The 27944-nt window shown below is 32.5% G+C and overlaps 3 protein-coding genes and 1 long non-coding RNA gene across 4 annotated transcripts; 3 read left to right on the top strand and 1 right to left on the bottom strand.

Moving 5' to 3' along the window:
- Positions 1 to 4873: 4873 nt before the first annotated feature.
- On the top strand, positions 4874 to 9438 carry LOC133703871 (uncharacterized). The gene is made up of 9 exons (XM_062128587.1): positions 4874 to 5245; positions 5329 to 5393; positions 5487 to 5543; positions 6105 to 6164; positions 7080 to 7136; positions 7432 to 7474; positions 8026 to 8103; positions 8404 to 8888; positions 8994 to 9438. Exons 1-9 carry the CDS (start codon positions 5053 to 5055, stop codon positions 9081 to 9083), a joined length of 1128 nt encoding a protein of 375 aa, XP_061984571.1. The 5' UTR covers positions 4874 to 5052; the 3' UTR covers positions 9084 to 9438.
- Positions 9439 to 10031: 593 nt separating this feature from the next.
- Positions 10032 to 17071, top strand: LOC133703870 (cellulose synthase A catalytic subunit 8 [UDP-forming]-like). The gene is made up of 13 exons (XM_062128586.1): positions 10032 to 10714; positions 10933 to 11009; positions 11193 to 11244; positions 11344 to 11488; positions 11777 to 12043; positions 12537 to 12882; positions 12995 to 13132; positions 13686 to 13811; positions 13902 to 14114; positions 14645 to 14897; positions 14989 to 15188; positions 15563 to 15916; positions 16192 to 17071. Exons 1-13 carry the CDS (start codon positions 10537 to 10539, stop codon positions 16777 to 16779), a joined length of 2937 nt encoding a protein of 978 aa, XP_061984570.1. The 5' UTR covers positions 10032 to 10536; the 3' UTR covers positions 16780 to 17071.
- LOC133703872 (uncharacterized) lies at positions 14517 to 16311 on the bottom strand. Its single transcript, XR_009843948.1, has 2 exons — positions 16176 to 16311; positions 14517 to 15945 (listed from the first exon to the last, which is right to left on the bottom strand). It is a non-coding gene; the product is annotated as an uncharacterized LOC133703872 (long non-coding RNA).
- A 4969-nt stretch (positions 17072 to 22040) lies between the features above and the next one.
- LOC133702528 (receptor-like protein 51) lies at positions 22041 to 23923 on the top strand. Its single transcript, XM_062126825.1, has one exon. It carries the CDS (start codon positions 22245 to 22247, stop codon positions 23586 to 23588), a length of 1344 nt encoding a protein of 447 aa, XP_061982809.1. The 5' UTR covers positions 22041 to 22244; the 3' UTR covers positions 23589 to 23923.
- The last annotated feature ends 4021 nt before the right edge of the window (positions 23924 to 27944 follow it).

The raw sequence follows: 27944 nt of genomic DNA, 5'->3' as shown, positions 1-27944 counted from the left end.
TTATATATATATGTATTTTCATTAAAATTTAAAAATTACTTCAACTAGTGATATAAATTATAATTTTTGAAAAAATAGAGGCAAAATATAAAAACAATTAATCTACATGATGGTTAAGATAACATTTTTCATAAAAAAATAATTAATCAATGCACTACTAACAATCATAGTTATTATATCCTACTCATCTAATTTGTCAATTTAATTTGAAAAATTCATGATTCAGAATAAGATTTGATAAAACTTAATTAATATAGCTAGATATTTAGTAATTTAATTAACTTAATCACACCGCTCTAAACTCAATTGGCTCAAGTTGAAAAAATTATTTTGTAATTTTTAATAAAAAAAATAGTTAACGGTGACTCGCATTTTGAATTATATGATCTAATAATCTTTTTTTTTTAGCTAATTAATATGAGAAGGACAAGAAGACAAGTTGATGCATGCATGCCTAGGGCTATGAAATTTCGTGTGAATCTTCGTGAAGTTTCAAATGTTGTTTTCACTTGTCCCGTGACATGCTTGCCGAAGCATCTCCGAAACTTCCTGCTATGACAAAAATTCTCATCTGCACAATCTCTTTCCATTCTAATCAGAAACAGAAAAAACACTCGACACTCAAAATTTCTCATTTGCCAAAGTAAATGGCATCTTTCGTTATTAAAGAACTGTTTGTGTAATAGCCCGGCTCAACCTGCCATATATTATTCGTTTTGAGCTTTATTGTTCTCACAGTTTTGTTCCTGATGATGTGAACTCATTTCTAAGTCTGACTCTTCAAAACGCGCACAACTGGTCAGCGACCAGCACTACTCATAAAATCTTGGCTCTGGATGCTCGCTTTCGATGTGGAATATCATAATCTTCCCATCTTAAGACGAGCTGTCCTCGGTTCTGATACCAAATATAATAGCTCGGCCCAATCTGCCGTATATTGTCCGTTTTGGACCTTACCGTCCTTACGGTTTTGTTCCTAGTGACCCGAGCTCACTTCTGAACATGACGCTTCAAAACGCGTACAACAGGTCAACGACCAGCACTACTCATAAAGCTCTGGCTCCGCACACTCGTTTCCAATATGGGTTGTCACAACTTGAAAGTAAGTTTTAATATGTTTTTCTTTAAAATTTAATTTTTTTATTTTAAATTAATTTTTTTAATAGTTTTAAATTATTTTGATTTATCAATATTAAAAACAATTTTAAAAAAAAAATACTTTTTAATAATTATTTAATTAAAAAATATTTAGAAAAAAAACAATTATCATAATATCATGTGACTTTAACTTAGAGGGAGTTACCGTTACTCGTTAAGACATGATTATGCACGGCCTCTCTAATTCAACCGTGATCTTTCTTGGATATGGAAACATGATTCGAAAAGTCAAAAGAGATAGCACCTTTTTTTCTGTTAAATCAAATCACCAGGTACCACTTTCAAAAGGAAGCATTTAGCCAAATTTAGGTCACATGCAAAAGTTTCACTTAATGACAAAAAAAATTAAAAAAAAAATAATGGGAAATTAAATTAACAAAAAAAAAAGTAAAAAAAGCGAGGTAATCCATTGTTTTTTTTACTTATTAGTATTAGAAAATGTTGTGATAATGTTTATACTAAATTTAATAGTTTACCTGAATCAACTAGATTACATTAAATATATTATTATTTTAATATTTAAAAAAACAATAATAATATTTTTAAAATTAAATTATATTTTTACTTATTAACCTAACAAACTAATAAAATCATGTCGAGACCATCTCTATTTATTTAATTTGAAGTTTGATTTAGATAATAAATCAGGTAAGGAAGTTTTAAAGAGTTCCCCTCAACCTTCACATTCTTTTTTTTTATATTAAAAAAATATTATTTTTTTAATTTCTTTTAAAAGATAAAATAAACAGTCTGCAATATCATCTTAAAAGATTTTAGTTTGGTGAAGTTTTCATCAGATAACTTAGTATATTATAAATTTATATATATTGTTAAAATAAATATGCTCACATAAATATTACTAACATCTCGAGTTTATATAAAACTAGTCTCAACTAAATACTAAGTCTATATATTAATTCTCAATTACATCTTAAATCTATAAATTTTATTAGTTATACTTTGAATGTTTCCAACATCTCGTAAATATGTCCTTCATTTTTTTTTAATATTTTAAGTTTAATGTATTTATTTCATACAATAAAAAGAATTTGATTTGAAAACTTTTGACAAAGAAATTAATCAACATTAATATTTTTAGTCCAGTACTATACATATTTTATATTTTAAAAATACAGATTTAAAGAAAACATTGGTCAACTTTAATAATAAAAAAAGAAGAAGATAGATTGAGAAGTTTTTTTAAAACATTTGAGATCAAAATGATAAAATTAACAGGTTTGGATTTTAATTTAAAATGAACTAATTTATGTGCTCGCGTTATGCTGTGGGAGGATTCAAATTTGTTTTAAACATAAAAAAAAGATTCAAGGTCAAAATTATTTGGTATTATTATTATACTTGAAAATACAATTTTTTTGAGTTTTTTTCACAAAGATAAATTTTCCTACTAATGCATCTCTTGTTAATATTCAACACAATATTTTTAACTTGAATTGTTGTTTTTATTTTTTTTAAAAATATTTTATAATTGTTAAATGAAGTTTACATAAAATATCAAAATAATATGTCTTGTTTTATGTGATTGAAAGCTAAAAATATCATAAATATAATAAAATCATGTTTAAAATCTATTTAAATATTTAAATAAAAAAAACTTCTATAAAAAATTCATGAACAATTTATTATTAGTATTATTATTTTCAAATCAGATATATAATAATTAAAAAAATTATTAAAATTCAGAATATAAAAAAACCAAAAAAGAAGAAAAAACACTCAGTATCAAGTCATGCTCCCCCTCTAGCCCACCATAGCAGGCTAGGCGTGTGATCCTATTTTTTCTTATTATTATTAAGGGGGTGGACAGCATTTATTCTACCCTTTATTTTTTTGAAAAACAAAATGTGAGAGATAATTTGTAGCTTATCACATTTTAGAAAATAGATGTGCATCTCAACTCTATGTGATTTTAAAGTTTTCACACATTTCACTTGACTTATCTATGACATAAATTTGTTATAAAACAATTAAAAATATAATAAAATATTTCATTGTTTATATAAATAATAAAGCATAAAAACGAATAGCAAAATGTATATAAACAACAAAGCAGCATAAATAACCTTAATTCTTTTAGAATGTTTATGCAATATATACGTTAGTTACTAAATTTAGTTTATCTCTTAAATAATGTCCTATTATCTATCACTTTTATTATTATTATTATTAACATGGATATTCGAATTAATTTTGTGTATCTCGACTAATTTTACAGGTCCTAAAGTTAATGACCATATAAACCTTCAGTAGCCCTGAGATTTGTAAAAAATAACCATATAAGCCTTTAATGGTTTTGAGATTTGTGAAACTCGAACCATTAATCTCTAGAAAAAAAACTTAAAACCTGACTAGATAAGTTACACTTCTCATTCTTCACCTTTTCCTTTCCCATATACAGATTGAGGCCAGTAATTAATGGGACATGAAAGTTTAATACCATAATATATCCGAATTGATTATCACTTTAAATTTAACTAAGGAGCTATTATTGCCTTCTTTAATCAGTAGATATTAAAAAAAAATCAAACCAATATAAAGGATGTTGAATTGTGATCTCCTAACAAGTACTAGTCTTGTAAATCGTGTTAGGATTTTGCATTAATCTTGAACGTAAGAGAAGAAGTTGTCCATGTTGGTATCATGATTTTTTTAATTGAATAATGAAAATATATTGTTTACATCTAATAAAATAAAATAAAAATAAATTAATAAATTAATAAATCAAAAAAATATTAATACTAATTAAATACTAAAACAGAAAAATAATCTTTCTGATAAAAATAAAAGATAAATATATATAAATATTTAATCTCAATTATTTATTTTATTTATATTTTCTTAGGGGTAAATACTAAAATAGAAAGACAGTCTTTTTAATAAAATTAAAAGGTAGATGTATATATAAATATTTAACCCCCGATTGTCCTTTTATTTTATACATTTTTATATTTATTTTTTCTTTGAGGTTAATCTTGGTTGCTAAGAACAAATAATTTTATTTTTATAAATTCTTTATGTAAATACAATTTATTTATATAAAATATAAAAGGAGAAAAATTAAAGACAAATCACAATACTATTTAAAAAACTCTAACTTAAAAATTCAAAAAACAAATAAGAGAGGTATTAATTAAAATATGAATAAAAAATAATATAAAGTAAAATAAATAAATGAGAAAGATTGTATTAAATAAAATTTAAATAAAAGACTAATAAAAAGAGATGAGATATTATTGGGCCTATTTATGGATCCAAATAGTTCTAAAAGCTTGGGTCCGAGGCTGTTTTTGTTTTTTTTAAATGATATCATCTGTTTTTTTTTTTTTAAATAAATGATAAGTCATTTACATCTATTTATGGATCCAAATAGTTCTAGAAGCCTGGTTCCATGCTCTGTTTGTTTTTTTTTTCAAATGATATCATCTGCTTTTTTTGTTAATAAACGACAAGTCATTTGCAGTTTTCTCTGCATCATTTTCTGGTCACCTATATTAAAGATAAATTAATTTGGATAATAATGATATAATAATAATAATAATAATAATAATAATAATAGACCACAGTTTGACCAAAAGGTATATAAGTACGCAATTAAGCGAAAACAAGCCGCAAGTCCGAATCCCTTATAGGGCCAGACTGGGTCTCACAATAAGCCCACAATTCCGGCCCTTAAGTCTGACTTTGAGGACAGATCGACAACCCGGTTCATTGTTGGTAAATTATTCGGTAAACATCTTCTGACCCGGATTCAGTTGTAACCAGGCGGAGCTAAAGCAAAGCAGCACCGCACAGCACAGCACATAAATGACCCTTAGCGACAAAAAGGGAAGAAGAAGAGGTAACAGAGGGAGAGAGAGATAGAGAGAGAGATTCATGACAGAGCCAAGAAGATTGAGAGGTCACAAAGCCACTGCCACGTGCTGCATCGCCTCACGTGACCGTTCTGGTGTCGTCGCCACCGCCGGGGAGGATGGTTGCATCTGCTTGTTTGATATGCGATGCAAAGACGCGCAGCATATTGCTGAAGTTGCACAGGAACCTATTTCTTCCTTGTCTTTCAAGCCTGGTAAGCTCCCAATGCTATGTAGAGTTATCTTTGGTGAAAAATAAAGTTGAAAATTGAATGATGGTGGTATGATGATGAGTCAGGGAATGAAGATATCATGTATGTTTCCTGTGGAAATGCAGTAAAGTGTTTTGATTTGCATAATATGGTAAGCAGCTTCATTGTTAATTCTTTTCCTCTTTATGTTGATGATGAGTTTTGGAGATTAATATATATATATATATTTTTTTTGTATTTAAAGGCTAGTCCGTGGACGCCATTCAAGAGTTATACCTATAACAAGGAGGAAATAAATCAGGTGAACTGTTATTGTAAAGTTAATCATCTTATGATTTGATGCGTCATTTTGTTTCATGGAATGATGATGAAGCTAGTCCTTTTGTTCTGTGCTGAAGTTAACATTTTATGCGAAAATTATCAACCTTTATCGAGTTACCTCGAAAGCATCATTGTTGATTTCTCTGTAGTTTGGACCCATGATCATCTGTTTTGTTATGTGGGAAAGAAATAGAGACTTCTGCTAACATTAGTAACCTAGAACATTTAAAAACAAAAGTCAGTGTACCTTAAATGATGAGGTTAATGTTAATTATTCCATGTACTATTTACCCATTCTCCAAAACAAATAGTTGTAGAAACCAGAATGGATAATCTCAAGCTACTGCAAAATAGTTGATATTTGAACTGAAGCTCATGCTTCATTATGCAATGTTAATTGTTTTGCTAGAGAATCTTCATGTTCCTTAAAAGACTGAGAATTTAGTGTTGTGCTGTTAATATCCTGCTAGATATATTAAATCTTTCTGCGATTGATGGCTGTGAAGCTGTTTAACAATGAGCTTGTATCTAATCAATGCAGATTTCATGCAACTCTAAGGCAACTTTTCTTGCTTCTACAGATGATGGTGGCGATGTTAAGGTCTTGTATGTTTCTTAATTCATCAGTTACACTTTCTGTTCATGGAACATGCATTTGTAACTGTTCTTTCTTACTTCTTAGAGATTAAGTCAGATCTTGGCATGTTCATAAACTTATATCCTGTCTCCTAGGGCATGTAATTAATATTGTAGTAGTTGTTGGAGAAGAATATTCATGGTCTTGACTAGAGAGCAAGTACAAATGCAGAGTCCAGGAACACATTCTTTTTTACCTATTATGTCTGGATAAGCCTCCGTGGTGGTTTTTTATTAAATAATAAGCCAAACTTTATGGAGAGGAAAGCTTCACATTAGTTGGTTCACGCCATCTTGCCAACTGATGTGCCTTACTGCTACAATTGAGTGTCTTTTTCTGAGCAAGGAGTGGAATATTTTTCTAGTTCCATTTATTATGGTTATGCCAAAATGTCTTGTTTGATTTTCTCCCTTCAATGAGAATTTGTAGATGAATCAATAAATGCATTGAAGAACTGAAGAGAGATATGGTACTTGCTTTGGTTGATAGTGGATGCTTTCTTTTCTCTTTTTAGAGATAATCTTGTGACAGGTAGCTCACAGAAAAAAAGAGCATGATGGTTTCTGTTTCTGGGCATCCTTTGACTAGTTATTGAACTGAAGATTATATGATTTCAAATTTTTGTTATTATTTCTAAAATTATTTTTATTCTAGTTGTTGTGGCCTATATTATTGAGTGCCATGCATCTTTTTAGAATTTTTGATAGTCAACCCTCTTGCATTTACTTAAATTAAATTAGCTGAACTATCTATTTGCAGTGCTTCAAGAATCTGCCCCCATCTCTCTCCTTGCCTCTACCCACACTCATTTAAGATTTTTTTTCCCTGTTGCTCTGCAGTTTTGAAGGTTAAATGCTAATAATGATATATTTCTGGCAGATTATTGACATTCGCCAGCATTGCCTTTATAAAACTCTGAGATCCGGCCATTCAAGTGTATCCTTGTTATTTGGAATTTACCTTTTCATTAGCTTCGAGTGTCTTTTCAAGTGTGAAATATACATGGTTGTCAACAAATTTTAGCTGTGTGCATTTGTTTGACATGAATTTACTTTTGAATATTTAATTTTTCTGTTAATTGATATCTGAGTAATTTTCCCATTAGTTTGTGGCAAGTCGTCTCTCTTGTAATGGTTGCAGGCTTGTCACCAGTCAAGGCTGAAGGTGTCCAATCTTTTCCAAATTTCCATTTAAGTCTTGAACCTTTTCTCATGCCTTGACTGTATTATAGATTTGCAGCAGTGTACAATTCATTCCATGGAGATCTTGGGAAGGTATTGTTTATTTTGTTTTGAAACCTCTCTTTCTCTCTCTCTGACACTCACCCACAGCACATGCACATGCACTTTTGTGAATGTTGATGACTGCATGGATGATGGGATCTGATATTAGGTGCTTTAGCAAGTAGAAAATTAGATGTACATTCATATGTTGGTAATCTAACAGTTACTTCCATACTTTTTCCTTCCATCTGAAGCCTCTAGAAACATGTAAAGGGGCTGCTTATCTGCTGACTTGGTTTGTGATATTATTGAGTGAAGTACCAGTCAGTGAATGGATGCTGATAGGCATCGGAGACTTGTGTTCCTGAAGGGAAGTATTCATTAAATTTTCTGAAGGTTTTTAGAGTTGGTATTCATTATTGTCTAGACGGTTGGAAGTGTAATTAGCTATAATGTGAAAGAAAGTACCATTAGCTCTCACTTTTATTTGGCATTTGACTGCCGTATGAATTTTGGGAAGAATGATGTAATTCTAGCTTTTATATTGAGCTTCTATGTTTCAACTTTCAAACTATATTTATCATTAACACGAATTTCGACAGTCATTACTGGAGGTCTTGACTCAAAGCTTGTCATGTGGGATTTCTCCAAAGGGCGCCCAGTCAAAATTGTGGATTTTGGTATGTATATCTCTTATCTCGTATGTCTTAACAGGTTTTACTGGTATAAAATTTGTTATCTTCGATTGATGGGCTGTAGGAAAGTTAACTTTTAGATCGTAAGCCCTCCTTCAATTTATTCGTGTGTTATCCTAACAACATACCATAAACTGATTCACCATCTCCAGCATTTGACATCACTGATATTTTGTTTTGGTGCTTTTATGATCTCATAGAAAGTATAGTCTAAATATGGTCCTTAAGCTTGTATTATTCTGTTGACCTTTAAGATTTACCAGTAGAACCTTTTCTTGAATACAGGTTTGCCTGACATAAAGAATGGTAGCAATGGGGCACAATGTTTGAATCCTGCATTTGTTCATGCATTAGCAGTTCCAGATGTTGATATGTTGGATAAGTCTGATAAAATATGTGTTGTGGCTAGGGGTGATGGTATTGTTGATGTAATAAATATTGAATCAGAGCTTGCAGTTATTAGATCAAAAACTTCCGCAAAAGCACGGAAAGGATCTTCATCAACATCTAAAGATGGTGTTCGAGCTGCAGGTACAGGAACTCTTGATGAAAATGCAAGAAAAAGGTTACATTTGGATTACTCTGTGGGCGGCCATGCTGCTGCTGTATCCTGTGTCACATTTTCACTGTTTGGGGAGAAGGGGAAGTTGATAATATCAGGTGGGAATGACAAGTCTGTGAAAGTCTGGGATTGCTCCAAATATGATGATGCAGTGCAGACTGGTGGCAACAGTGATGTTCTTCGTCTTAACATTAATTTGAGCAAAAAGGTCAGTTTTCATTGTCTTTTTGCACAATATCTTGGTTTTCAGCTTCTTGTTCTTTTGCATCACTCGTGTTGGAATCTTTTCATCTCATACTTTCCATTTTGGCAGGTCAATTGGCTCTGTACCACTCCAACTGACTCAGAAAACCTTGTTGTTTGTGACACAACAAAAGTAGTAAAGGTCTATTCTGTTTCTTAGTTTTACAGCTAAAACATCAAAGACTCCTGGAGAGCATGCCTTAATTCTGTTGCAGGAGAAGATTGTTTCCTGTTTGTCTCAGTGTTGCGTCAATTGCTTGGTTATCCAAGGGCTGCCTTTTACAGTTTCATCATTTTGACCGAGGAAAAGTGCATGATACACCAGCCACCCCTTGTAAGGCACACCGGCAAACCCCATGATTTTTAGAGTTTTAAGCTTGTATAAGTTGAGTCACAGGTTGATGAACAGCTGTACAAAATGGAATTATTATGGTTCATATGAATTTCTTCGCTGTTATATTTCTCAGAATGATTATCGAACTGAATGGATATCGTTGACTAAATTTCTGCAACAAGTCTCCTTACAGTTTTGCTGGTTTCTTTGACTGGGAGCAAAATTTGCATGATGTGAATTGGCTTGAGATTTATCAAATTAGAAAGAGTATGTATCAAAAGGAATTTATGAGTTTAATATTCATGACCAAACTTTACTTCCCCCATCCCCAGAAAACACAAAGATGGCTGAATAAGCAATGCTTCTGTTGCTATCGTCCAATTTTAATTTTCATCGAATAAATTCAGTCAGGCACCAAAAAGAACAAGTCACTCAATTCTTTCATGAAATGCCCTTTTTTAAAAAAATCAATTTTTTGATGTCTTTTTTATGGTTCGTTGAATGGCTCTGTTTGCATCTGGTGTTGCAATTTCCCGTGTAGATTTTACAGGAAAATGGATTCTTTAGTCATTTGCATCTTCATCAAAAGCAAGGATCTAAGATCTACGAAAATGGATGCCCATCATCTGTTCTTGGGGATAACACTGACGTGAAGTCGCAAAGAATAAATGGTTAATCTGCTACCATTAATGGACCAACCAGATATCTATCTGGTCTCAGCGACATAAAAAGAGATGTGCTTTATTTTTCATTTTTTTCTTTTCCTTGAGAGACTTACCCTGATACATCGATATGATGATTATCTGAAGCATGCCGATGGGAGACGCCAGTACACTGTTTGGATGCTGCCAGTTTTCGGTCTGCATGGCGGCCCAGCCCTGGATCTTGTGTTTATATTCAAGAGAGGGGACTTGCATTGAAAGTAAGTTTGTTAAAGATGTGCTCTGCCTAACAGACACCTTCCTTGAACTTCCCGCAAAAATTTCAGAACTTTTCTCTTTCACCCCAAAAATTAGACGTTGCTTCTCATCTCTCTCTTTCTCTGTAAACACATGACACCAACTCCTCAACCGCCATGCCCCACCAACCTCAACCCTCTCTTCTGCATTAAAAAATGTCAGCACCACCCTCTGAGAGACAACCAAGACACCCTAGCTCTGGTTAGGGTCTTTGATATAAAAACCAGGCCAAAATAAAAGATTGAGAAGCAGAGGGAAGCCCTCTTGAAAGAACTGAGGAATTGAGGGTGTAAAGAACCGGTGAAGTGGTAATCAGCAAAATGATGGAATCTGGGGCTCCTTTATGCCATAGCTGTGGTGAACAGGTGGGACATGATGCAAATGGAGACCTGTTTGTGGCTTGCCATGAGTGTAACTATCACATGTGCAAGTCTTGTTTCGAGTATGAGATCAAGGAGGGGCGGAAAGTTTGCTTGCGATGTGGCTCACCATATGATGGTACTGTCCTATCTTGAAGTTCCCTTTTGCAATTTTTGTTCTGGTAAATCGATGTGTGTCAGAAAGATTCTCTCTCTTATATTATCTGGTGTAATTAAGTTTTTCAACAGTTGAAAACTTTCATCACGTATGGTTCAAATGGTTGAAAACCCTTTTATTAGTATGTTACTAACTTTTTTATTTAATTTTATATGCTAATTTATGCTTGCAATCTCCAGAGAACTTGCTGGACGATGTAGAAAATAAGGGGTCTGGCAATCAATCCACAATGGCATCTCACCTCAACAATTCTCAGGTATGACTATGCTTTTTAAAATGTTAATGATTTAATGATGCATAAGAGGGCTCATGATTTTTAGATCTAAATAAATTCAAGAAGAACTAGCATTATTTTTCTGGAACGATAAGCTTGCCTACATATAATGTTTCAAATGCTGGGATTCTGACATCATTCTTCCATTAACCTTGGTTTGTACAGGATGTAGGAATTCATGCTAGACATATCAGTAGCGTTTCCACAGTGGATAGTGGTTAGTGACTTTGATTTTTCTGAAGATCATATTTATTGTTTTAATTCTCTTCTTAAATATTTTTTTTTGCTAATCTTCTCTCTCTATGATTTTGTGAAGAAATGAATGATGAATATGGGAATCCAATTTGGAAGAATCGGGTGGAGAGTTGGAAGGATAAAAAGAACAAGAAGAAAAAGTCTAATACTAAGCCTGAAACTGAACCAGCTCAAGTTCCGCCGGAACAGCAGATGGAAGAGAAGCCGTAAGTACAACAGTAAGGCTTATATATGATTTTGAAACACTGCATAAGAAGAAGAATAAGATTGAAGTATTTAAACTGAAAAGAATAAAGATTAGCATTTCCAAATTAATCATGTTGTAACGTCTTGTAAGTCACTTGAAGCTTTTATAAACTGTTGGAGGTTGACTGTTTGATCCAACAGTTATTCCTTAAAGTTCTTCCTTGATGAAGGTTGACATTAAGGAATAAATATTAAAGTTCTTCCTTGATGAAGGTCCTTCCATTTGAAGGTTCTTTTTCAATTTGCAGGTCTGCTGAGGCTTCGGAGCCACTTTCAATTGTTTATCCAATTCCACGCAACAAACTCACACCATACAGAGCTGTGATCATTATGCGACTGATCATTCTAGGCCTTTTCTTCCACTACAGAATAACAAATCCTGTTGATAGTGCCTTCGGCCTGTGGCTTACTTCTGTCATATGTGAGATCTGGTTTGCATTTTCTTGGGTGTTGGATCAATTTCCCAAGTGGAATCCTGTCAACAGAGAAGCATTTATCGACAGGCTATCTGCAAGGTACAGTGTCTGGGACTTAAAGTTTTTAATGTTAGTGAAGCCTTTAAAACTGAGGATTATGATTTGATGCAAACTCACTATGATCTGGATATTCACTATGCTGCATTATAATCACTATCATCTGCATAATTCACCATTCCCTTTTCTAGTGGAAGATTTAACACTAAACCTGGCTTACAAACATTAGCTGTATGAAGCATACAAACCTTCCCTCTTCTGTCTAAGTCTTTATATCAAATAAAACTGTTAGGTTTTACCTTTATGCCAACTGTTTTTTAATTTCCTCATGTCAAGGTTAGTAGGATGAGTTTGCTGTGTCTTTCAATAACAAAGTGAAAAACAAAATAATGAGAAGGTAGTGTATATAAGAATAGCACATAAAAATTGCTGAAGATATAAATGGCCCTGATACAATGCGCAGAACCACATAACTATCTATGCAATAATTGATTTTCAAAGTATAAATGGTATGACTTACTCAATTCCATGCCAGGTATGAAAGAGAGGGTGAGCCTTCTCAGCTTGCTGCCGTGGATTTTTTCGTGAGTACTGTTGACCCACTGAAAGAGCCTCCATTGATCACTGCTAATACAGTCCTTTCCATCCTTGCGGTGGACTATCCCGTGGATAAAATTTCCTGCTATGTGTCTGATGATGGTGCTGCCATGCTTACATTTGAATCTCTTGTAGAAACAGCTGAGTTTGCAAGGAAGTGGGTTCCATTCTGCAAAAAATTCTCAATTGAACCAAGAGCACCAGAGTTTTACTTCTCACAGAAAATTGATTACTTGAAAGATAAGGTTCAGCCTTCTTTCGTGAAAGAACGCAGAGCGATGAAAGTAAGTTCTGGGCTCTTATTACACCACTCTTAAATACTAGTTCTTTCTGATAAAGCTGATGTATTTGGTTTTGCTTAAAAGTCATTTATCATTTCCTTTTATTTTCTTTCAGAGGGACTATGAAGAGTACAAAGTCCGAGTTAATGCCCTGGTAGCAAAGGCACAGAAAACACCTGACGAGGGATGGACTATGCAAGACGGAACACCTTGGCCTGGAAATAACACACGTGATCACCCTGGCATGATTCAGGTTGAAATTTTCGTTGGTTCTTGTATCTTGCAAGATTTATGCTAGTAATTGGTAGAAATTCCATTCCTCGGTGGTGCAACAAAGCTATTTAACCTTTAAAAGATAACGAGATAAACACAAAATCTTTAATATCCCCAGCTTCTCTGGAAACATCCATCCACAGAGATAGAGGATCTACCCTAATTTTTGAAAGTTCATCTCGAGATACAGCTAAGATATGAGAACTCTGTGGCGTAAAGCTTAAATTAACATAGAAAATTCCTGAAGCATTTAGTAATCTAAGAGGACAGTGGTTTGTTTGGAATTTATGAAATAATTGAAGCATATTTTAGAATTACCTTTAAAATTTCAGAATGTTCAAGAACATTAAGGTCTTGGGTTTTCAATAAAAAGCCTTTGGCATCATTTTTGAATTTCTTTTCTGAGCTAGATATTGATCTTTCATGTGATCCTGAGACTCGGGTCTGTTCGACACATCTGTAGAATTTTTCCATAAAAAACGCTCCATATTGTCTGAAGATTCAATAATCATATGAGGCCATTTTCTTGACAGGTATTCCTTGGAAACACCGGAGCTCGTGACATAGAGGGAAATGAACTACCTCGACTGGTATATGTTTCCAGGGAGAAGAGACCTGGATACCAACACCACAAGAAAGCCGGTGCTGAAAATGCTCTGGTGTGTATAAATAATTTAAGATCGGTAAGGCTTGGCATCATCATAAGAACTTCATGTTGGACTAATAATTTCATGAATGGCTTTATACAGGTGAGAGTGTCTGCAGTTCTCACAAATGCTCCGTACATCCTCAATCTTGATTGTGATCACTATGTAAACAATAGCAAGGCTGTTCGAGAGGCAATGTGCATCCTGATGGATCCACAAGTAGGTCGAGATGTATGCTATGTGCAGTTCCCTCAGAGGTTTGATGGCATAGATAGGAGTGATCGCTACGCCAATCGTAACATAGTTTTCTTTGATGTAAGACTATATCTAACTTAATCTTCTCATAATCTTAATTCTAGTGTCGAGCATACAGTGGTAGGGAGATCTAGATTATAATGCTCGAGAGGAAAATAAAGCGAGAGTAACAGAAACATTTTATTTCATTTCATTTTAATTTTTTATTAAGGAAGTTTTTAAATAGCTTGGTTAATTGATGGGAAGTTGGTCTTTTCAGGCCATGCAAATATGCAAGTTCCGAAATTATTTCTACTTTCTAAATGACAGAATTAATGATGTTCAAACTCATCCGAATTTAATCTATAATGAAGTTCAGCTAGATGTATGGCTCATCAAATCCTCTTGATCATTTTTCTTTTGCACTCCCAATTCCTATCAACATACAGATGTGTATTACATATTTTTCTCAGTGTAGAAAAGTGAAAAATTAGGCAATAATTTACTGACTGTAGAAATAATATAACATTGCCATAAGATCTTTGCTTCTGTAGTTTATGGATAAATAAGAGCTTTTTGAATTTTGACAATCCTTTCCATTCTATTTTCAGGTTAACATGAAAGGATTGGATGGCATTCAAGGACCAATGTATGTGGGAACTGGTTGTGTTTTCAATAGGCAAGCACTTTACGGATATGGGCCTCCTTCTATGCCCCGCTTACGCAAGGGCAAGGAGTCTTCATCCTGCTTCTCATGTTGCTGCCCCACAAAGAAGAAGCCCGCTCAGGATCCAGCTGAGGTTTACAAAGATGCAAAACGAGAGGATCTCAATGCTGCCATATTCAATCTTACAGAGATTGATAGTAAGTTTAAATTTTGTAAGATAGTTGGGTTAGATGACTGGCTAACAGAATTTTGAATCGCCGAGTTATGTTGGGGTTTTTTCTCTTGCAGATTATGATGAGTATGAGAGGTCAATGCTGATCTCCCAGTTGAGCTTTGAGAAAACTTTTGGCTTATCTTCTGTCTTCATTGAGTCTACACTAATGGAGAATGGAGGAGTACCTGAGTCTGCCAATTCATCAACACTCATCAAGGAAGCTATTCATGTCATCGGCTGTGGCTTTGAAGAGAAGACTGAATGGGGAAAAGAGGTTAAGCTTCCATCCCTTACTCCAAACCTTCAGAGCTATTTTTTAACAAGAAAAGACAATTTCTTTTAACAGAATTTATATTCTCTTCATCGAATACCTAGTATGGTTAATCAGATTCCACTCTCATCATTTCTGAATTATCTTTTGTTACTTCACTAGCAAGCCAGAGCCAATGTGGGCTTTCATGACATTTTCTACTCTAGTTTGTCATTTAAACCATACATTCTCGGTTGCTTAGTTGGAACTTTCTTTGACCTTTTCTATTTCGTTAGCATTTAAGTATGAATTATGCTCTGTTGAAATAAAAATTGATCAGTTTGAACCTATTTGATATTTAGATTGTCAATATTAAACCTTTTTTTGTGTCCTCTCAGATTGGTTGGATATATGGGTCGGTCACTGAGGATATCTTAAGTGGATTCAAGATGCACTGCCGAGGATGGAGATCAATATACTGCATGCCCGTAAGGCCAGCATTCAAAGGATCTGCACCCATCAATCTGTCTGATAGACTGCACCAGGTTCTCCGATGGGCTCTTGGATCTGTGGAAATTTTCTTTAGTAGACATTGTCCCCTCTGGTACGGGTATGGAGGAGGCCGTCTTAAATGGCTCCAAAGGCTTGCATATATAAACACCATTGTTTATCCATTTACATCCCTCCCTCTCATTGCTTACTGCACAATTCCTGCAGTTTGTCTGCTCACTGGAAAATTCATCATACCAACGGTAACTTCTATTGTCTTCCTTTTCACATCCTAACATGAAAAATGATTGCAACTTCATGGCTTTTACTCATCAATTATTATGAGGAAAAATTTAACAAGTTTTGCTAGGTAGACAGTGCTTCTAAAGCAATTGAACTCTGTATTACTAGGCTAGTCAACATTTTTCTATTTAATATTAGAAATCAGAATTTTCCAAATTCATCATTTCCGGTTTTGGTTCCAGTTATAATGTCGATAAAGGGATTGACTTTGTATCATACCTTGTCATTGATCCAGCTCTCAAACCTGGCAAGCATGCTGTTTCTTGGCCTCTTTATCTCTATCATTGTAACTGCAGTGCTTGAGCTAAGATGGAGTGGTGTCAGCATTGAAGATTTGTGGCGTAATGAACAGTTCTGGGTGATCGGAGGTGTTTCAGCCCATCTCTTTGCCGTCTTCCAGGGATTCTTGAAATTGTTGGCTGGCATTGATACGAACTTTACTGTCACAGCAAAAGCAGCCGATGATACAGAATTTGGCGAGCTCTATATGGTCAAGTGGACAACACTTCTGATTCCTCCAACAACACTTCTCATTATCAACATTGTTGGTGTTGTTGCGGGATTCTCTGATGCACTCAACAAAGGATATGAAGCATGGGGACCTCTCTTTGGCAAGGTGTTCTTTGCCTTCTGGGTGATTCTTCATCTCTATCCATTCCTTAAAGGTCTGATGGGTCGCCAAAACCGAACACCAACCATTGTTGTTCTGTGGTCAGTGCTGTTGGCCTCTGTCTTCTCTCTTGTCTGGGTCAAGATTAATCCATTCGTTAACAAAGTTGACAACACCTTGGCTGGTGAAACCTGCATTTCTATAGATTGCTGAGCTACCACTAACAAGTTTCCCAGTATTCTGGGGCTAAAACTTCGGAAATTGGATTCGATCCAGATTCTACTTTCTCATAAGAAAGTAAATATAGCAGTTAGTAGTTGAGTTGCATGAACTGCGAGATGATTCTCTATGAAGTTTTGAGCAGCTTGTATTGCTCTATTTGCTGAGTTTAAGGTCTAAGCATTTCTGTGAGCAATATTATGTAAAGATATATAGGTGATGATTGACTTTTCTTGTATTGAGAAAAGCAGAAAAGATGAATAGACATAATATTGTTCATTTCTCATGTTTGATGTGCCATCACCTCTGCATTGATTTTATACCTTGAAACTGTTGGTTACATCTCACAGCCTCGTTGTATCTGACAAGGACCAAGGAACCATTCTTGAAAGTGTTGTGCAGCCAACACCTAGGTCCACAAGTCAAGACTCATCCACAGGACCATTTATCCTGAAATCTTGTCGTTTGATGATGTGGTCCTGTTGTCGACAATGATGCTCTCTGGGTCGGCAAGTCTATTGAAATTTGAGAGAAATTATTTTTTTATCGAGGATCGGTGAGAAATGAGGGATGTCACATGCCTGCTTGTGTTCTTGAAAAAAAAAAAAAAAACAGAGAGGAGTTTTTGTATCAATATGAATTATTGATATAAAAAATAAAATTTTAAAAATAAAAAATATTATTTTAATATATTTTTTAAAATTTTTTTAAAAAAATAATCACTATTACAACATCAAATATTATCTTTAAATTAAAACACTGTTAAACCATGAGTTGAATTATTTTTTGGTCCAACCCTTTTCTAGAGTACTAAAATATTGTAGCATTACTTTAGGCTTCACATGAGTTGAGGATTATGTTCTGCTTGCAATGAAAAGATATTCTTCTGATACCCTTTTTCTTTTCCTTTGCGGCAATAAAATGCTGGGAAACTTAGGAGCCAGGAAACCAAAATCCCAAGGAACTTCCTTTTGCTCACCAACTAGTATAATGAGGGTGGAAAAGCAGATGCTTGCTATCAAAGTACAATATTTATGTGATGTATATGATGATGAAAGCTTTGAAACTAATCATGTAGTTAGCTCCAAAAATTTCAAAATCCAGTTTTTGTTTGCTGTAATAACATCACATTTTTATATATGATTTTCTTGTAAGATATTTGTATTGGAGTTTTGACAATGGAATGCAGCAATTTCACATAGTTTAGATTAATATAGGTGTTTGGGTCAGTCTGTATGTATTTCAATAATTCTACGAATCCTAAAGTTAACAACTATGTAAACTTTTAGTAGCCCTGAGGTTTATGAAACTCGAACTAGTGATTTCTGGGGAGCAAACTAATGATCTGATTAGTTAACCTATATCTCTCAAGATTAACTGAGCATAATTTTAGATATAAAAAGAGATGTTTTTCAATTAGGTAGAGAAACTATATGAATTTTATTTATATGAAATGAATTTTATTATTGTAAAGCCGCTACCTTCAATTCTGCAATGCATTAATTGCAATAATGACATTGCAGAATTTCTTCGTACAATATAATCTACAAAGCTTCTGTCAAGAAAAAACTCGCAATGTTTAGGAAAGAAGTTTTATGTATAAATCAAGATTTTCCAGGAATAGAAAGCAATATGGATGGGCCCAAAAGAAGTAAACACAAAAGGAGAGAAGGAAGCAAGAGCTGGAAACCATTAGTGCAGGCAGAGCTATTGAATTTAGGGACTACTTTTTTTTAAAATTGGTCATGTTTAACCGGCCCGCATTACGCTTGTGATTGAAGCTAAATAATAATAATAATAAACATAAAAGGAAATGTCTACACTGCTTAGAACTTTTTAGTGTTATTATTAAACTAAATATACTCAACCTGATTTTTTATTTAATTTTTTAAAATTAAATCATGTAATAGTTGTTTTGATAAAATATATTAAACTATATGAGTTAAAAAATAACTCGGATAACTGGTAATAATGTAGTTTAATTTAAAAAAATCAAGATGACATTTAAAAAGAAATTGAAATCGCGATGTATTCAATTAATCTAGGCTTTGAGGCTTAGCCCGTCAAACATGTGACCTTTATCATGAACTCTATTAGATTTAATATATACACTACTTAATTATGTAATAACAAAGATAGACGTTAGCATAATCGAGCACCAACTCAATATCAAGATATTTGATTGAAAACGTGAGAATTTCATAGAAAATAAATCGAAATAAATTATGAAGCTTAATTATTAATTAACTAAGTTAATTTGCAATTTAGGCTATGAACTTCACTGACTTTATTATTTTAAAAATATTTTTATTTAATTATATGATAATAAAAACATACACTCACAATATTGAGCACCAACCAAATATCAGGATGATAATTTGAAATCATATAAACTTACACAAACAAAGATAAATTACAAAGTCCAATTCAAAATTAACTAAATATTAAAAGATATAATTAAAAAAAATAATAAAATAATAAATAAAAACATTTTATTAAATGATTAAATTAAAAAATAATTTTTTTAAAAAAACATGGAGCGTGGCCCTAGATGGCCTTGTGTGTATGGACATGGACCTTTACAAAAAAGTGAGGTACATGAACTTGGGCAAGCCTGAATGTATGGGCCTTTGTTTATATTTTTTTTTTATTAAGAGGTGATGATGTCATTCTCCCCATCTTTAAAAAAACAAAAGCAACATCTTGTGCCTGTTTAGAATCTAGTCATTATAAAAGTGGTTTTTATTGCTTAAAAATATATTTTTCAACTTATTTTCTCTTAAAAACACATAATAAACATCCTTAAAACTTTTTTAAAAAATCAATTATTTAACTTAGAAAACTCAAAAAATAGCCCCAAAAAAAAATCAAATCAAGAAAAAAAACTTATCTCAACCTTGATCTATTTTCTCTGGAAAAATAAAGGCCTATAAACACCTTAATAGGATCCCCTCGTTAAATGGAATCTGTTGATACCAAGATCCCCCCTTATTTGTTTTGGATTATGGTGATTAGATGATGTTTTTTTTTTTCTATCTTTTTTAAACGATTTTTTTTTAGCCTCAATGATTTGTTGAAATGTTAAGAAAATAATTTTTTAGATCAAAATTAAAATTAAAATAATCTGTTGATACCAAGATCTCCCCTTATTTGTTTTGGATTGTGGTGATTAAATGATGTTTTTTTTTTTCTATCTTTTTCAAATGATTTTTTTTTTAGCCTCAATGATTTGTTGAAATGTTAAGAAAATAATTTTTTAGATCAAAATTAAAATTATAAAAACTAAAGGAACATAAAAAGAAGAGTAGGTGGACCATGTGTTCATGAAATTTATCATTGTTTTACTTTTGATTTTTTTTTGTTGAATTTTTTAACTTCTAAGAAAAATTAAGAAGTTATTCATTAATTTAGGCATAGAAAATTATAATTGAAAAAAAAATTTATGGATTGCTATGAATTGTTTTAATGATTTACGTGGCCTATATTTTATAATTATAATTATAATTATAATTACTCTCTCATTATATTACTTTTTTAATCTTTATCACTCTTTAAGGCGTGGTGAACGGGTTGATCCATGTTTTTCCTATAATTAAATTAAATAGAAATTGTTTATCCATATTCATACCTTGGTCTGAATAATTATGGGTCCCATTTTCTTGACTAAGCTGACCATTGATATCCCTGGAAAATCAAAAAGTTAATTAATTCTAAATTCAAAATGTTTTTGGTGTGTGCTGCACTAGTGTGTAGGTGATGCTCATGTTCTTCGAGTGGTCATGTGACATTTTTTTTATGGTCAAAATTATTATTCCATAGTGTTATTGGAAGCATTGTTGCATTTTCTTTCTTCTAATTCGGTGCGTGTTTAAGATGGTTTGTTAGTTTGTCATCAATAATTTTTTTTTTATTTGTCATCTCCCAAAAATTATAGGTTAATCTTATTTGTTGTTGATATTTTAACTTTAGTTTTTATTATTTTAATTTTTAATTTTTTTTCTTGGTTTTTTTGTAAGAGTTTTATTTATTTCAATTTAGACCTTTAATTTCAATTTGTCATATATTGTTTTTTTTTCAATTTAGTCTTTATTCTTTTGATTTCTATTTTTTTTCTTTGTCATTTTATAAAGGTTTTATGATTTTTAATTTCATCATTTAATCTAAGTTTATGGTGTATTATTTTTTCCAGTTTGATCTTCATTCTTTTGATTTTTGTTTCCTTTTATTAAAGTTATTTTTTTTTTAATTTTAACATCTAATAAGAAGTTTGTAGTGTCCCTCTAATCTATTTTAATTTTCATCATCATTCTTTTAATTATCATTTTATTTTAGATCTTCTTATATAATTGATTTTTTTTCGATTTCATTTTTCAACATTTGATTTGTTAGGGATAGGCTTTCACGATTTTTCCATATTTAGTTCTCTTAGTCATTAGTTTTTTTTTTCCCACTTCTATATTTTTCTTTTATTGAATTAATTTTATGTGTGTCTCTTTCTATTATGATTTGATTTAATATAAAAAAATTTATTTTAAAAAAAATTTATTAAATACAACCGGGTAAATAACTCGTGTTGTGAGATCACATATCTTGATTTGTATTTTTTTTTTCAATCTTGTTTTTAGTTATCATTAATAATTTTATTTATTTATTTATACAAATAATTTTTAATTTATTTAGTTAAATAGATGTACAAGCTTTTCAATTTATATTTAGAATTTGTTTATATAAAAAAACATATATTAAAAAAATCCAACGCACGACACGTATCAAATAGATAAGTCTCGATAATTTTCAAATGGAAATCTACCTGAACGGCACATGAATGAAAGTTTCCTTAAAAAAAGATAATAAAGAAATTTGGAGTTTACAGGAAGAAAATCAACAAGGAAAGAGAAATTATTATATTATATTATATTATATTAATGGGAAAAGAAAGGAACTGGTGGCTGTGCCCTTTAGTGGTTAGTTACCCAAATGACCTTCCTTTTTTATTAAAGGCTCAAATCTAATATTAGTATTTAATCTTAATTTATTACCACGGACATGTTCTTGCTTTTGTTTTTCCTACTGTATTAGCGACATGTATCTAGAGATTGTTGGGAGTTTTTTTTAAAATTTTTTTTTTAATTTTTAAAATACAAAAATAAAGTTCCTCTTAGTCTCCCTTCGTGAAGATTTATATATAAATTCTGAAAAAAAATATGAAAATAACTGTTTCACAGCCATAATCACAGCCTAAGAGCCCATGAAAAAGCATGCTCAGACAGATGGATTTTGATTGCATTTCTGCAAATAAGTGACAAATCCAGGGCGATCAAAGAAGGTAAAATCCCAACTGTCCCTCACTTCCCAAGCTCTCACGTTTCACTTCCAAACAACTATCTGTACACGCTTTCTTACATAGCTCACTCTCTCCGAGGTTCACTTCCCCCCCTCTCTCTCTCTCTCTCCCCACAATGTCTCTCTCTCTCTCTCTCACCTCACCACCACCAAAGCCACCCCTCTTCCTTCCTCTCCTCCTCCTGCTCCTCCTCACCACCACAGCTAAAGCTGCCACTGTCACCGCCAATGCCACTCTACCACCCTCTCCCTCCCCTACGGCCTCCCCTACTCCACCCACCACCAAAACTCCCTCTCCTTCCATTCACTCCACTTTGGACCCCAAACAACTTAGAGCCCTCCAATCTTTAGACATCCCAACAGCTAAAGACCCTTGCTCGCAACCCTCTCCTCACAACGCCACCATTTGTGATTCTTCTTCCCCATTCCGCCACCTAGTCTCACTTCACCTCTCCAACTGCTCCTCTGACCTCTCTCTCTCTTACACTGCCCTCAAATCCCTCTCTACTCTACAATCTCTCTCTTTCACCAATTGTCCTGTTACTCCTATTAGATTCCCTCTAGATCTTGCTCTCTCTCTCCGTTCTTTCACTTGCATCCACTCTCTTAAACACCTCACTGGTGTTGGGCTCTCTCACTTTGTCAATCTCACTGATCTCACTGTAAGTAATGTGCCAGTCAATACTAGTGGTCTTTATGTGGTCCTTGGTAATATGCATAAGCTTAGGTCTGTTACTATCTCCAATGCTAATGTCACTGGCTACATACCAAAACATCTGCTTTTCAATCTTACCCACATTGATTTTTCAGGTAATGGGCTTAAAGGAAGGATACCCAGTTCCATTACACTTCTTGAAAATCTTGAAAGTCTCAATCTTTCCTCTAATGCACTTACTGGGGGAATCCCCAGTAATTTTGGTGACTTGATTTCACTAAAGAATGTATCTTTAGGGTCCAATTCCTTATCTGGGGCGATCCCGGATTCAATATCAGCAATACCTGATTTAGCTCATGTTGATCTGAGTTCAAATCAGTTGAATGGGACAATACCAAAGTTTTTTGCAGAAATGAAGAATTTGAGGTACTTGAATCTTGGGAACAATGAGTTTCATGGTGTTTTGCCTTTCAATCTTACTTTTATGAAGAGATTGGCTGTGTTCAAGGTTGGTGGAAATAGCAATTTGTGTTACAATCATACGATTTTGTCTTCAAAATTGAAGCTTGGAATTGCTCCTTGTGATAAGCATGGATTGCCATTGTCACCACCTCCTGCAAAGGATGATCCATCAGGAGATGATAGTGGGAGTGATTCATCAGATTATGATGATGAAAGTGATGATTCCAGCAGCAAGAAAGAGGGTCACCATGGACCTAATAAGGTTGTTCTTGGTGTGGCAATTGCGCTATCATCCATAGTTTTCCTAATAGTATTCCTTATTCTTCTCAAAAGGTGTGGTTAATTAGAACGTAATGTTGTTTGTTTAGAATTTAGAGTAGAGAAATGCTGATTACTAGAAATCATTTCGATTGTTTAATTGGTTATACACTTGAGCATGAAGAAGAGTAGCTGTAAAGGCGAAAAAAATGAAAAGGAGAGGGTGGAATCATTATTTGGGGGGGTTATTCTTCGCTGCTTTGATCATTGGATGGAGAAAAGAGCAGTGATTTCTATTTTTTATTTACTCTGAATTTAGCCTTGTGGATGAATTATTTCCATTCTGTAGAGGGGGAAAAGTGGTCGATTCTAATGTTGTATCATGAACCCAAGAATTATTTTTTTTCCCACTTTCGTTAATTCGGCGCATGTTTGATCCTGCCAGTTTCCATTTAATTTTGAAAATTTGGCCTTTCTGTTCATCCTCTATGATTTGGATTGTTTATTGCATTAATAGAGCCCCACATAGGAGGTTCTCTTAGCTGTATGATAATATAATAAAGCCGAAGTTGTAGCCCACAAGTTATTCACTCTCTTTGGGTGTTAAAAGTGATTAGGAAAAATTTCCCACCGAATCACGAGTCACAAGAGACTGGAAACGAATTGGACTAGAAGAATGTTGATTTTTTAAGGTCAAATGAAAAACAAAGGCTATTGATTTCACAGACATAGCCCCGTGCTATAGCTGTCCACATTACAACTTGAAGAAGATTGCAAATGGTTGATTGGCATAGAGTTCTTGCTCCTGCTACATTGGCCTTCGTTTGTTTCTCGTTTCATCTCAGTCTGCAGTCTTGAAATGTCAATTTCCTTTGCGGCTGGCAGATTGTGTTTGTTTATGTCATCGCATGCATTCTTTTACGCCAAAGTTGTTTCCGTAGAATTTCTATTAACTGTATGATGTTCTTCTTCCATTCGACTGTCACTATTCTGTTAATTTCCATAGTTATGAGATTACATAAAGGAGTGAAAATCACATCGTTTTTCTGTTTTATCAGTTATTAAGAAAAAAACTAAGAGGTGCGCCAAAAGTTTTGTTCACCAAGTTTTCTGCTAATGTTCCACAACAGTTTCGTTCTCCTTTTTCTTTTTTTCAATTTGTTCCTTTCATCTTGGATTTATTTGAGATTAGACTTGGATGATCCCGTGGTGTTGAGAAATAGTTTTGTTGCTTAGTTGATACTTGTTTTTGTCGAAGTTAAATGAACTTTTATTGATTTAAAATAATGAATGCTTTGGGTTCTGAATTTGAACATTAAAAAATATCCAACGCTCTTTTCTTGTTAGTATGAAGGATTAAATTGCATGGGTAGGAGAAAAGTTAAAGTCTTATTTTTTTGTCACTTGTTTTTTTTTTTAATTTGATTTTTTTATGTTGTTTTTATTTGAGATTTAACTTAATAATTTATTTGGTTGTCTAGATATAAAAATCTTGTAATATCAAGAAAAAATTATGGCTCTCGATTAAATCTTGGTTTTAAAAAATAAAATAAAATAATATTGATCTGGAACAATCAAGATTTAAGAGATCAAATTTGAAACTAAAAAAAATATGGATTTTTGGAAGAGACGGACAAGAACAATTTGGTTGGTGCATACAACTTATATGCCAGCGTGTGAGGGAAGGCATCATGCTCTGGTGATGCATGTGACTTCATTCAGTGCTAGAACACAACCACCATCTTTGGTGGTGTTGGAAACGACTCGATGAACGGGTGACGGTAAGGTTTTGATGGCCTTTTCTATTTTTCTCCTTCCATGTTTCTCTTGTCTCTTTAGATTTCACACTACTCTATCTAAAATTGCAAGGTGTCATATCATTTTGATTTCATGCTAATCTATCCAAAATTAAAAGGCGTTATATCATTTTATTTTTATGTCAAATTAATTTTTATTTTTTTATTGCTATTTATTTTTGTTTTAGATATTTTTTTAATTGATTTTTTTTAATTTTATTATTTAACTTTGAGTTTGTTGGGAATTGACCTTTATTTTTCTTTCTTTTCATTTTTCCTTCTACAAGTAATCTTGATCTTATGTCTCGGGTCAAATTCAATCAATTTTTTTTTGTCTTTTCTTTAAATTTTTTTTTTCAATTTCATCCTTCAATACTAGACTGGTTTAGAATTGTGCTTTGTAATTTATTTTTACTTTCCTTTCTATAGGATTATTCTAGTCTCATGACCTAGTTCGCAAATTTAATTAGTTAACTTGAGTTGAGTAAAGTTTTTTTTTGTTTTAAATTGATTTTTTTTTTTGATTCGTCATTCAATATTAGATTGATTTGTGAATTAATTTTTTTTCAATGTTGTCTTTCAACATTGAGTTGGCTAAGAATTGAGCTTCATATTTTTTTTTAATGGGGTTATATTGTTCTCATGTCCTAGGCCGCGTGTGTAACAGTTTAACCTAGGTTGACTTGGATTGTTTTTTGTTTTTTTTTTAAATAAACGTTTTTCTTTTAGTTTCTCCCTCCAATATTTTGTTAATTGGTCTCCTTTTTTTAATTCTTAAATGAATTAAAATGTATTTTTGATATTATTATTTATTAAATTTCATTTAGTTTTTACTTTGCTATCAAGTAAGTTTATAGAGATCTTTTCAGAATATTGATAAGATATCTTTTTATAATATGTCATTTAGTATGTCACTATCTTAATATTTTAAAGATATATCATCCATTTATACATCATGTTTTGAGTTTATGATAGAATTGTTTTGCTATAAAACATGTTCGCAATGTCTTTATAGTTTTTTTTTTATATGTTTAAAAGAATAATCTGACCCTCAGTGTAACACGGGTCAAGAATCCAGTTTATTCTAAATCCTTTCAGAAATTATTAACCAAACTATATCCTTTTCCTAAACAATTAGAGTTTTGCTATCCTTTTTTATCTAATCCCTTTACTCATTTATTTAAGGTGGTCACTTTTTCAATAACATGTGTCACATATTGATTTCAAATACAATTTTTCGTGAAGAATAAAGGGGGAAAAAATAAATAAAAAAAACATAAATGAAAAACTAATATAACATAAGATCTTATTTGTTATTTAATGAAAGAAAATAAACAATAAGGGTTAAAAAAGAAAAATAAATAAATATGACTCTTTATATGCCAACCTGTTTTATGAAGTAAGTGTGTTGGTTATTGTCTTATGACTAAAAAGATAAAGATAATGAAGACAGAAGAAACATGTTCTTTTATACTTACTGTTTTGAAAATATATAAATAAACTCTAAAATTTTCATAGAAAATTTATCTTATGTTTTTGTTTTTATCTTTTTTATCAAACATGTTTATGTTATTTCTAACTTGAGACACTTACCAAACATTACCTTAAGACTACTTACATCACCTTGAGAAAAATATCTAAGTGTATCAACCCTAATTTAACCCAAAATAACTCAAATGATTGTCTAATACACTTCGATGGCAAGGAGCAATGTGGAAGCTTGTGAAATCACTTGCAACTTTAACAATCATAAGACCTCCATGAGACTAATTGCTTTAATGATCTCTCTATTCTTTCGCCTACTCCATCAGTCTCTCAACTTCACCATTTAAAGTCTCTTACTCTTATTTTTCTTGACTTTTTCTTCTACACTCTTCCCTCTTCCCCCCATTAATTCTATAAAATAACAGTCATTGTCCCTATAAGTGTAAGCACATTAAAAACCTATTTACACTCCTTTTGACTTTGGATATGCTACTCATACTATCCAACAATAAGATTCTAAATGAGCATTTTAGAGTACCTTGAAAATTTCTTGAAAATAGGGTTCCAAGCCAAGACTCTCACTTGTCTAATTACAGGAAATGTGAATCCAATAAAGGAACCTATGACTTCAATTCCTTGGACCTAGTAAAAAAGATTCATTTATTTCCTTAATTTTCACCTTTATAGATTTACCAAGACTAACCCAAACCAAGTCTCCATTCTATGCTCCATCCCTACTAATGCCAGACTTCTAACTCCAGCCAAAACAATGTTTTTGCAAAACTACCTACCTATAAATAAATAAAAAGGCACCAATTCCCATCTTATCAATAGATGAATAAAAAAGATGGAAGTATAATTGAGAATTTAGAATATTTTTTTATACCTATTTCTTACCAAAAGCTTACGTCTACACAATGAAAAAGAAGAAGTCAAATTTATCGATAATAACTTAAAAAAAAATTTAGTTGTTTTAGACCTTGCTTAAATGGCTAGAAATTCTACTTGTTTAGGCTAAGCTAAAACAAGTAGGATTATGCTCCATGAACAAAACCTTTATACATATTTTCTTTATTTGTTAACCTATGCCTATGTATAAACAATTCTCCCCAGCCACGCAAAAGAAGAAATTAAATGCATATGGCTACCATGGTAGGAGA

The sequence above is a fragment of the Populus nigra genome, chromosome 9 (assembly GCF_951802175.1).
Source record: "Populus nigra chromosome 9, ddPopNigr1.1, whole genome shotgun sequence".
In the NCBI taxonomy this organism is placed as follows: Eukaryota; Viridiplantae; Streptophyta; class Magnoliopsida; order Malpighiales; family Salicaceae; genus Populus; species Populus nigra.
The sequence above is the reverse complement of the archived record's forward strand: the minus strand, read 5'-3'. Positions and strand labels throughout refer to the sequence as shown.

Coding starts and splice junctions, on each gene's coding strand:
- LOC133703871 (XM_062128587.1), top strand. CDS start 5,053: ATGACAGAGCCAAGAAGATTGAGAGGTCACAAAGCCACTGCCACGTGC. Junction 5,544..6,104: donor ACAAGGAGGAAATAAATCAG/GTGAACTGTTAT, acceptor TAATCAATGCAG/ATTTCATGCAACTCTAAGGC. Junction 8,104..8,403: donor AGTCAAAATTGTGGATTTTG/GTATGTATATCT, acceptor TCTTGAATACAG/GTTTGCCTGACATAAAGAAT.
- LOC133703870 (XM_062128586.1), top strand. CDS start 10,537: ATGATGGAATCTGGGGCTCCTTTATGCCATAGCTGTGGTGAACAGGTG. Junction 10,715..10,932: donor ATGTGGCTCACCATATGATG/GTACTGTCCTAT, acceptor TGCAATCTCCAG/AGAACTTGCTGGACGATGTA. Junction 13,133..13,685: donor ATCACCCTGGCATGATTCAG/GTTGAAATTTTC, acceptor TTTTCTTGACAG/GTATTCCTTGGAAACACCGG.
- LOC133702528 (XM_062126825.1), top strand. CDS start 22,245: ATGTCTCTCTCTCTCTCTCTCACCTCACCACCACCAAAGCCACCCCTC.